This window comes from Vespa mandarinia, chromosome 20 (assembly GCF_050613455.1).
Source record: "Vespa mandarinia isolate Hongniang chromosome 20, ASM5061345v1, whole genome shotgun sequence".
Taxonomy (NCBI): domain Eukaryota; kingdom Metazoa; phylum Arthropoda; class Insecta; order Hymenoptera; family Vespidae; genus Vespa; species Vespa mandarinia.
In genome coordinates this window covers 2266013-2277819 of record NC_140829.1, presented here as the reverse complement: position 1 = coordinate 2277819, position 11807 = coordinate 2266013, and the positions used below count along the sequence as shown (strand labels likewise).

At 26.9% G+C, this 11807-nt stretch overlaps 2 protein-coding genes across 4 annotated transcripts; both read right to left on the bottom strand.

Moving 5' to 3' along the window:
• Positions 1-506: 506 nt before the first annotated feature.
• On the bottom strand, positions 507-5117 carry LOC146872355 (cytochrome P450 4C1-like). Its single transcript, XM_085663202.1, has 12 exons — positions 4548-5117; positions 4150-4259; positions 3869-3959; positions 3497-3694; positions 2976-3045; positions 2689-2815; positions 2241-2289; positions 1975-2088; positions 1765-1877; positions 1234-1471; positions 710-1080; positions 507-630 (listed from the first exon to the last, which is right to left on the bottom strand). The coding sequence occupies exons 1-11, from the start codon at positions 4708-4710 to the stop codon at positions 740-742; spliced, it is 1614 nt and encodes a 537-aa protein (XP_085519328.1). The 5' UTR covers positions 4711-5117; the 3' UTR covers positions 507-630; positions 710-739.
• Positions 5118-5799: 682 nt separating this feature from the next.
• On the bottom strand, positions 5800-10943 carry LOC146872354 (cytochrome P450 4C1-like). Of its 3 annotated transcripts, none has more exons than XM_085662957.1 (11): positions 10732-10943; positions 10334-10443; positions 10044-10134; positions 9676-9873; positions 9170-9239; positions 8889-9015; positions 8220-8286; positions 8010-8122; positions 7480-7717; positions 6914-7272; positions 5800-5897 (listed from the first exon to the last, which is right to left on the bottom strand). In XM_085662957.1, the coding sequence occupies exons 1-10, from the start codon at positions 10892-10894 to the stop codon at positions 6932-6934; spliced, it is 1518 nt and encodes a 505-aa protein (XP_085519083.1). In that variant the 5' UTR covers positions 10895-10943; the 3' UTR covers positions 5800-5897; positions 6914-6931. The 3 variants fall into 3 exon arrangements, with proteins under 3 accessions (XP_085519083.1, XP_085519081.1, XP_085519082.1); XM_085662956.1 differs by lacking the exon at positions 5800-5897 and adding an exon at positions 6720-6807; XM_085662955.1 differs by lacking the exon at positions 5800-5897 and having other exon boundaries at positions 6705-7272.
• Positions 10944-11807: the final 864 nt, after the last annotated feature.

The window sequence follows — 11807 nt, the reverse complement described above, 5'->3', positions numbered from 1 at the left end:
TTCACCCAGAGGTGCGAAAACGAGGAAAATGTTGATGTAGAAGAATAGCCTGGAAAGCTATTTTGGTTGACTGTGTAAATAATTTGTTGGATGATGTTATTAATAGCGAAAAAAGAAGCAAAAGTAAAAAATGAACATAAATAAATAAATAGATAAATAAAACAATTAAAGCAGTGATGTTATAGAAATTGCATTGTTCATATTAAAAGCAATTACCGAATTTTAAATCATTTCAAAACTAATGATGATAACTAAGCAATAGTCGTATTAGTGCAATCCATCGACCACCGATACTAGATATCGTATGTAAATATACTCTACTATTTTTACAAATGGAATTTGTAACATTTTATTATAATAAACAGATAATATTACCATTATTTACTATTATATTATATATATATATATATATATATATATATATATATATTTGATATGATTTATTTTTAAAAAGAAGTTCACTATTACTTACTGATAAAGAATGTTATTATTCCGTAACAATTATTGGTTTATACAACTCAATTATAAAGATATATATAAAATAAAGAATCTCACCTATCAAATGTAAGTTCTTTTTCAATTCTATTTCATAAACCATCTTCAATGCGGACAATTCGTAATTCGTAGAAACTGAAATCAATTCGTCAAATTTAATTTAACAACGATAATACAAGAAATATACATTTTATCGAAAGGAAAAGAAACTAACTCTCTCTCTCGCTCGCTTTCTGTGGACTTCTCATTCCCTCGGTATAAAGCGTAAATATACATCATTCAATGGTCGTAAAACGACAGTATGATACATTCTGATGTCCTTTCGTAAAATCGAAGATTTGACCATCCATTTTCTCAACAATATTGCTATAATCAATTTATGTTCTAGATTCGCGAATTTCTGCCCGATACAATTTCTTGGTCCGGCGCTAAACGGTATATATGAATAAAGATGTCTATTTTGTGTTTCATACGTTAAAAACCTGTCCGGATCAAATTTTTCTGGATCCGGCCAAATTTCGGGATCGTGATGCAAACCATGAACATGAATTGTCAATTCTGTATTCTTCGGAATTACGTATTGACCTGAAAAAATAAAAAAAGAAACAAATGATAATATACATATATATATAAAAAGTTTAACTTATGTTATGTTAAAAGTATATATATTATAAATATATATGTGTAGACATTTATCTTTTAAATGATGAATACGAATTTCTATATACATTTACTCACCTATCGTTATTTCCTCAGTTATTTGTCGTGAAAATTCAGAAACTGCTGCATAGAGTCTTAAAGATTCCTTGCAGACTCTGTCCAAATATTTCAATTGGGAAATTGTATTCATTGTAATTGGACCGTCCAAATCGTCGAATACATCCTTCAGTTCTTCGTAAACCTTATCCTGAATTTCAGGCTCGGTTGCCAAACATAACAATGTCCAAAAAATAGCGCTAGCACTAGTATCGTGACCCTAATTACGTTATTAATGTTATAATATCATTAAGGAGCGGATTATCGATCCTGTGTCTAAATATTTGAATGTATTAATTTAAAGGAATTAAAGAATTAAAAAATTCGATTTGTAAAGAATTGGAATTTAAATTCTTATGCCATCTAATATTTTATATTTTCTAATAATATTTGTTCGTAGAAAAAAAGTATAAATTCATCATGATTACGTACAAATGAAATTATTCTTATTCGATGGAGTTTAAATCGGATCATCTATATCTTTTTCCGCTTCTTTTCTATTTTTTTACTTACAGCAAACATTATTGTAGCTACTTGTTCATCCATATCCACCTCCGACAACTGATTAGAATGGTTTTCGTTTATATCTAATAAGATATCTATGAAGGATTTCCTTTTTTTTCTACCTGAAAAATCAACATTTTTAAAGTTGATCATACACGTGTGTCGATGGATGAAAGTGGAAAAAAGGTAGCTATTTGATAAAAATAAATAATTAATTACCTAATTCGTCAAATTCGCTCTCGTCTTGGCATTTCTCTCGACGAGCCTTCTTTTTTTTCTTTATCACCTGTAATATAAAACAGGTAACGATACTATTGGAAAATATTGATTTGGCTGTATTTAATATGAATTAACGATATATATTCAAAAAGAAAAAAAATGACAGTATATGTTAATTCTTGCAATTGGCATTGAAAATGAAATAATTATATTTAATATAAATGCTTAATAAGTATAAATAAGCGTAAAGGTCACAACTAAATCACATTTGGGTTGTATCTCGTAACTACTCAGATTATTATAAATATTTGTAAACTATGTAAGATATTGACAAACTATTACAATTACAAATATTTTTACTAAATTATCAATAATTTTCCTATCGATCGTTGTAATACTGATCGTTCATATCTCATATTAACATTTTATTATAAACGCTGGACGTTTATTTTATTAATAATAATAATATTAGTATTTTTTTATATATATACATATATATATATATATATATATAAATATACGTATATACATATAAAAATCTATATTAATCCACCATCATCACGATGAAATTTTAGTAGATGAAGAAGAAATTTATATACATATATATATTATATATATATATATATATATATATATATATGTATATATATATATATATATATATATACATATATTGATGTAAATATAGAAAACAAGATATAACTATTGTTCTGCCTCTCTATTAAAACGACGTAATTCCTTGATCGACGAATAAAATTGCTTCCCTTCGGCTGTCAATGCAAATATCGAATCTAGTTTAAACCAAGGACGTAACTGACGGTACAATACAGCTTTCGTCATTCTGAAATACGTGGGGAAAATGGATAAAAAGATAAATAAATTAAATAAATATATATATAGAAAGAAATAAATAAGTAAATAAATCAATAAATAAATAAAATTTCCATACAATCATTCTTTATGTTTAACATAATCATTTTAATATCATAACACTATCATACTTGTATATGTAATCGGGGTAGCCAGTAAATGTATTATCCTGCGCATGTATGTTAACGCCCATTGCGGTTTCTGATAAAAAACAATAAAAAAGAAAATTGATAAAGATGAACCAGTCGATAAAAAATAAGACAGTTTATTTTCACGAAAAAGAAAGGAAGGCGCTTTTGCAGAACCGTGTTAAACGGCTACGTAAAATTTCGTCGGTTTAAAAAAAGTATAATTTTATGATCTCTTATTCTTTTTCTGTTTATAACATGTAATCAATTTTATTAATATATAAGAAAGATAATTCAGTAATATTATTGAAGGATAACAAAAAAAGATAATATTTTGAAAAAGATCCATATGTATTTTAACTTTATAAATGTATGCTGCCTTCTTATGGAAAATCTACATTTTTTAATCGCACATATATATATATATGTGTGTGTGTGTCTTTAGAAAATTGTACAGCATTATTTTTATCAGTGTTTCATCTTTGATGGATGTTACGTGTTATAAGACATTTGAGTGAACTTACCGCATAAAACATCCAGCGTATAATCAGTAATCAATGGATAAATATTGACTGCATTTTTTCCAATATTTTTCCTCATTTCTTTCTCTATACGATCGATCAAAATTTCGCTCTTTTCCAGCATTACTATCATGTAATTATCGAGTACAGAAAAATGAAATGTTGGGGTAATCATTTTCCTGTCGTGGTGCCACTTAGAACCTGAAAACGATGAATTATTATGTATTATTTATTTATTTTATTATATACGTATAGGAAAATATGTATTGCGCTTCATCGACAAAAAAAAAGAAACATATATGTATACATATGTATATTATACGTGTATATATTATACATATATATATGTATATATATATATGTGTATAGACTTACCAGACGAGGTTATAAGACCATCCCCTAACCAAGGCTTAAAGCTATCGTAAGTAGTTGGTTTCTTTATATTTGTACTACTTCTGAGAATGACCTGCGCACGAATAAAAAAAAAAAGGAAGACAATTAACAGAATAAAATACCATATCAATTCTTTAACATCAATAATTTTAATAATAATACATTTTAATATCAATATGGATATAAATGTATATTCATCAATCTTATGGCACCAATGGCACCAATCCTGATTTTTTAGAACATACTTTCATATATCTACGTACCTCTGCATATTCAGGCTTGTAAATGTATACTAGTGCTTTACATCCCATCCATAATTTATAAATCCCTTCTTTATATCGAACTGTGTATTGACAAAAGGCTTTATGATATTCTAAAAAAGAAAAATTAAAAAAAATTTCGATTCAATTACACTTGTGTTTCCTATACTTTTTTTTTTTCTTTCTTCTACATAAAGTTAATTACATTATTTAAACGATCGTCACAGTATGTGAAATCGATAATCGATCATTATATTTATTTACGTAATACAGAATTACAAATATATGTATGACTGCATATGTATAAATATACATATAAATTGTATGTGTATATCTATGTACATGTATTACGTATGTACATAATTTTACTCATACAAAATCGATAAAAAAAATAAGTTTACCGTCTTTAGATAATCTGTTGAAATTGATTACGTTACTGAAGAAGGATGCATCACCAGGTATTTTATTAATCGTCTTACGAAAAACATAAAATTTATACAATTCCGACAAAACATCAATAAGTATAATAATTAACAGAGTAAATAGAATAATCTTCAATATCATTTTATAAACTTATTTGACTTATATGTTAAAGATACTAATCGTCCTGTGGTTTTGCGCCGATGGAAAGAGAAAGTAGAGCTCATATGTTCTTTTATAGTCAAAAAGTTCTTATTGTACAAACATTAAAATTTTATGAATGTTTGTTACTTCGGTTACATAAGCAGTTACTATTAATAATCCCAAATATACTTAATTCGTATTTTCCTCCCTTACTTCTACCATACTCGGCTATAAAAAATATTCGGCGAGGTCACGTTATACCAATTACTATTATATTACCCTATATTTTAAAACAAAATTTCGAAATATTTATATCTTTTTCCACTTTACTTTTTACTACACAATTCAGCAACGATGACGAATCTATAAATTGCATATAATTTTCTTATCATGCAAATATAAATATCGTTGATATAACACAATTTGTAAAAAAAAAATAAATAAAAGAAAACAAAACTCTCTCTCTCTCTCTCTCTCTCTCTCTCTCCCTCTCTCTCTCTATCTATCTATCTATCTATCTATCTATCTATCTATCTATCTCTCTCTGTCTCTTTTGTTAATTTTTATTTCTCCTGTAATTAAAACATACTCAAAATGTAAATGTTCTATGACCGTTACAACTACATATTAGAATGTAGTTGCAACGACAATTCACCAGAAAGGAAGAAGTAAAAAAATAGCAACGAAATACAAAAGAAGGAAATGAAAGGGAAAGGAAAGAAATAAACGTTAAAACTATAATTATTATAGCATTTCGGATAACTTGCACGAATGAAAGCATAGAAATAAATGAAGTTTCTTATCCGAACGACTTAATAGGAGACATTTAGTTTTCTGGTAGTTAAAACCCGAATATTCGTCAAGGTTTTTAGTCTTGTTCAGTTTGTTCTTCTTATAAAATATACATAATTTATGTGTAAAGGAGTAAGCAACATGATGAGGTTCGAACCAAGCTGGAGCATTAAGAATTCTATTTCCTATGAAAACCATTTTTTCGATATCTAACTATCCGACTATTGTTGCAATATTGTATTCTTCAAAATCTCTCCTCTTATTATAGGTAGATCTTATTGACTTCAATTGTGTGCTACAAATGTTATCCTGCTTCGCGCTTCTCATGGATAGTTACTGAACTCTTATCCTTTTCTCCTTTACATTGACGCACCGAATCGATCCATTCATCCTGACTTTAACAGTAATAATAATAATAATAATAAAAATGGATATTATTTGCAGAATTCAGGATAATAACAACAATCTACATAATGTGCATTACAGATATGGATTCTGTACAGTGCCCGAACAATTTTTTAAGAATTAAATCGTTTATATCAAGAAAGATTACTTCCGTCGGATATTGACATGATTTAATCAAAATTTTATTAATGAGAGAAACAAGGAAAGCGACCATTATTCGTTAATTCTCGACCTGGAGGTGCGAAATGGAGGAACAGGTTGAAGTAGGAGAATGACTTGGAAGGAGGGTAAATTTAGATTCACTGCAAATAATTCGTTGGACAATGTTATTAATGGTGAAAAAAGAAGAAAAAGAAGAAAATGAATATAAATAAGTATATAAATAAATAAATAGATAAATAAAACAATATAGGCAGTAATGTTATAGAAATTGCATGATCCGTATTAAAAGTAATTACCGTATTTAAAATCATTTCAAAACTAATGATAATAACTAAACAATAATAGTATTAGTACAATTCATCGACTATCTGTATTAGATATCGTATGTAAATATATTCTACTATTTTTACAAATGAAATTTGTAACATTTTGTTATAGTAAACAGATAAAGTTACCTTTATTTACTATTATAATATATATATATTTGATATGATTTATTTTTAAAAAGGAAGATCACTATTACTCACTGATAAAGAATGTTATTATTCTGTAACAATTAACAACTTATACAATTCAATTATAAAGATATATTTAAAATAAAGAATCTCACCTATCAAATGTAAGTTCTTTTTCTTTTTTTTATTATATTAATTTTATTTCATAAACCATCTTCAATGCGGAAAATTCGTAATTCGTAGAAACAGAAAGTGATTCGTTGAATTTAATTTATCAACGGTACTACAAAAAATAAGAATTTTATCGAAAGAAAAAGAAACTAACTCTGTCTCTCTCCCTCTCTCTCTCTCTCTCTCTCTCTCTCTCTCTCTCTCTCTCTCTCTCTCACCTTTTCTTTGAAGTCTTCTCATTTCCTCGGTATAAAACGTAAATATACATCTTCCAATGGTCGTAAAACAACAGAATGATACGTTTTGATATCTTTTCGTAGAATCGCAGATTTGACCATCCATTTTCTCAATAATATAGCTATAACCAATTTACTTTCTAGATTCGCGAATTTCTGTCCAATACAATTTCTTAGTCCGCTGCTAAACGGTAAATATGAATAAGGATGTCTATTTTTCGTTTCATTGGTCAAAAACCTGTCCGGATCAAATTTTTCTGGATCTGGCCAATTTTCGGGATCGTGATGCAAACCATGAACATGAATTGACAATTCTGTATTCTTCGGAATTGTGTATTTACCTGGAAAAATGAAAATAAAAAACAAAGGATTATATATTTATATATATATATATATATATATATATATATATATATATATATATATATATATATATGTCGATATAATGTTTAATATATGTTATGTTAAAAGTATATATAATATAAATATATATGTATATACATTTTTTTTTAAATGACGAATACAAAATTCTATGTATATTTACGTACCTATCGTTATTTCATCTGTTATTTGTCGTGAATATTTAGGTATTACTGGATACAGCCTTAAAGCTTCCTTGCACACTCTGTCTAAATATTTCAATTGGGAAATTGTATTCATGCTAATTGGACCGTCCAAATCGTTGAATACAACCTTCAGTTCCTCGTAAACCTTATCTTGAATTTCAGGCTCAGTTGCCAAACATAACAATGTCCAAAAAATAGCGGTAGCACTAGTATCGTGACCCTAATCACGTTATTAATGTTACAATTAGTTAAAGAGCGAATTATAGATAATGTGACTAAATATTTTTAAATGTTAATGTCAAAAAATAAAAGAATTAAAAATTCGATTTGCAAAGAATTGAAGTTAAAATTCTTATGTCATCTAATATTTCATATTTTCTAATAATATTTGTTAGTAGAAAAAATGTGTAAATTCTTCATGATTATGTATAAATGAAATTATTCCTCTTTGATGGAGTTTAAATCGGTTCATCTATTTCTTTTTCCGCTTTTTCTCTTTTTTTTTTACTTACAGCAAACATTATTGTAGAAACTTGTTCAACCATATCCTCTTCCGAGAACTGATTAGAATTATTTTCTTTGATATCTAACAAGATATCTATGAAGGATTTCCTTTTCTTTCTACCTGAAAAATCAACATTTTTTAAGTTGATCATACACGTGTGTCGAAGGATGAAAGTGGAAAAAAGATAGCTATTTGATAAAAATAAATAATTAATTACCTAATTCGTCAAATTCGCTCTCGTCTTGGCATTTCTCTCGACGAGCCTCCTTTTTCTTCTTTATCACCTGTAATATAAAACAGATAACGATAATATTGGAAAATATTGATTTGGCTGTATTTAATATGAATTAACGATATATATTCAAAAAGAAAAAAAATGACAGTTTATGTTAATTCTTGCAATTGGCATTGAAAATGAAATAATTATATTTAATATAAATGCTTAATAAATATAAATAAGCGTAAAGGTCACGACTAAATCACATTTGGGTTGTATCTCGTAGCTACTCAGATTATTATAAATATTTGTAAACTATTTAAGATATTGACAAACTATTACATTTACAAATATTTTTACTATATTACCAATAATTTTCGTATCAATCGTTGTAATACTGATCACTTATATCACGTATTGATATTTTATTATAAATGCTGGACGTTTATTTTATTGATAATAATTATCATATTAGTATTGTGAGTATATATATATATATATATATATATATATATAAATATATATATATATATACATAAATACATATAAAAATCTATATTAATGCACTATCTTCACGATGAAATTTTGGTAGATGAAGAAGAAATTCATATATATATACATATATATATTGATGTGAAAATAGAAAACGAGATATAACTATTGTTCTACCTCTCTATTAAAACGATGTATTTTCTTGATCGACGAATAAAATTCTTTCCCTTCGGCTGTCAATGCAAATATCGAATCGAATTTTAACCAAGGACGTATATAACGATGCACTACAGCATTAGTCGCTCTGAAATACGTGGGGAAAAAAGGATAAAGAGATAAATAAATTAAATAAACATATATATAGAAAGAAATAAAGAAGTAAATAAATCAATAAATAAATAAACTTTTCAAACAATCATTCTTTACGTTTAACATAATGAATTTTATATTAATCATACTTATGTACGTAATCGGGGTAGCTAGTAATAGTATTATCCTGCGCATGTATGTTAACGCCCATTGCGGTTTCTGATAAAAAAGAATAAAAAAGCAAATAGATAAAGATAAATAATCGATAAAAAATAGGAGAGTTTGTTTTCACGAAAGAAAGGAAGCCGCTTTTGCAGAACCGTGTTAACCAATCACGTACAAATTGATCGGTTTAAAAAGTAGTCAATTTTTATGATATCTTTTTCTTTTTCTTTCGATAACATTTAATCAATTTTATTCATATATAAAAAAGATATCTAAGTGATATTATTGAAGGATAACAAAAAAAAAAATATTATATTGGAAAAGATCGATTTCTGTTTTAACTCTTTAAATATATGCTGCCTTTTAATGGAAAATCAACATATTTCACAACATATGTATGTGTGTGTGTCACGAGAAAATTGTATATTTTTTCATCAGAGATTTATCTCTGATGGATATTGCGTGTTAAAAGATATTTGAGTGAACTTACCGCATATAACATCCAACGTAAAAGCAGCAATCAATGGATAAATATTAACTGCATTTTTTCCAATATTTTTTCCCAATTCTTTCTCTATACGATCGATCAAAATTTCACTCTTTTCCAGCATTACTATCATGAAATTATCGAGCATAGAAAAATGAAATGCCGGGTTAATCAATTTCCTGTCATGGTGCCACTTAGAACCTGAAAACGATGAATTATTATGTACTATTTCTTTATTTTATTATATACATATAGGAAAATATGTAATGCACTTCATTGACAAAAGAAAAGAAATATATATGTATACATATGTTTATTATACATGTATATATTGTACATGTATATATGTATATATATGTGTATAGACTTACCAGACGATGTTATAAGACCATCTCTTAACCAAGGCTTTAAGCTATCATAAGTAGTTGGTTTTTTTATATTTGTACTACTTCTGAGAATGACCTGCACACGAATAAAAAAAAAAAGGAAGACAATTAACAGAATAAAATATCATATCAATTCTTTAACATCAATAATAATAATAATAATAATAATAATAATACATTTTAATATCAATATGGATATAAATGTATATTCCTCAATCTGGCACCAATGGCACCAATCCTGATTTTTTAGAACATACTTTCATATATCTACGTACCTCTGCATATTCAGGCTTGTAAATGTATACTAGTGCTTTACATCCCATCCATAATTTATTAATCCCTTCTTTATATCGAACTGTGTATTGACAAAAGGCTTTATGATATTCTAAAAAAGAAAAATTAAAAAAAATTTCGATTCAATTACACTTGTGTTTCCTATACTTTTTTTTTTTCTTTCTTCTACATAAAGTTAATTACATTATTTAAACGATCGTCACAGTATGTGAAATCGATAATCGATCATTATATTTATTTACGTAATACCGAATTACAAATATATGTATGACTGCATATGTATAAATATACATATAAATTGTATGTGTATATCTATGTACATGTATTACGTATGTACATAATTTTACTCATACAAAATCGAAAAAAAAAATAAGTTTACCGTCTTTAGATAATCTGTTGAAATTGATTACGTTACTGAAGGAGGATGCATCACCAGGTATTTTATTAATCGTCTTACGAAAAACATAAAATTTATACAACTTCGACAAAACATTAATAAGTATAATAATTAACAGAGTAAATAGAATAAACTTCAATATCATTTTATAATCTTATATGACTTATATGTTAAAGATACTAATCGTCTTGCGGTTTTGCGCTGTTTGAAAGAGAAAATAGAGCTCATATGTTCTTTTATAGTCAAAAAGCTCTAACTGTACAAACAGTAAAATTTTATGAATGTAATAGTTCGGTTACATAAGCAGTTACTATTAATAATCCCAAATATACTTAATTCGTATTTTCCTCCCTTACTCCTACCATACTCGGCTATAAAAAATATTCGGCGAGGTCACATTATACCAATTACTATTATATTACCCTATATTTTAAAACAAAATTTCGAAATATTTATATTTTTTTCCACTTTACTTTCTACTACACAATTCAGCAACGATGACGAATCTATATATTGCATATAATTTTCTTATCATGCAAATATAAATATCGTTGATATAACACAATTTGTAAAAAAAAAAATAAATAAAAGAAAACAAAACTCTCTCTCTCTCTCTCTCTCTCCCTCTCTCTCTCTATCTATCTATCTATCTATCTATCTATCTATCTATCTATCTATCTCTGTCTCTTTTGTTAATTTTTATTTCTCCTGTAATTAAAACATATTCAAAATGTAAATGTTCTATGACCGTTACAACTACATATTAGAATGTAGTTGCAATGACAGTTCACCAGAAAGGAAGAAGTAAAAAAATAGCAAGGAAATACAAAAGAAGGAAATGAAAGGGAAAGGAAAGAAATAAACGTTAAAACTATAATTATTATAGCATTTCGGATAACTTGCACGAATGAAAGCATAGAAATAAATGAAGTTTCTTATCCGAACGACTTAATAGGAGACATTTAGTTTTCTGGTAGTTAAAACCCGAATATTCGTCAAGGTTTTTAGTCTTGTTCAGTTTGTTCTTCTTATAAAATATACATAATTTATGTGTAAAG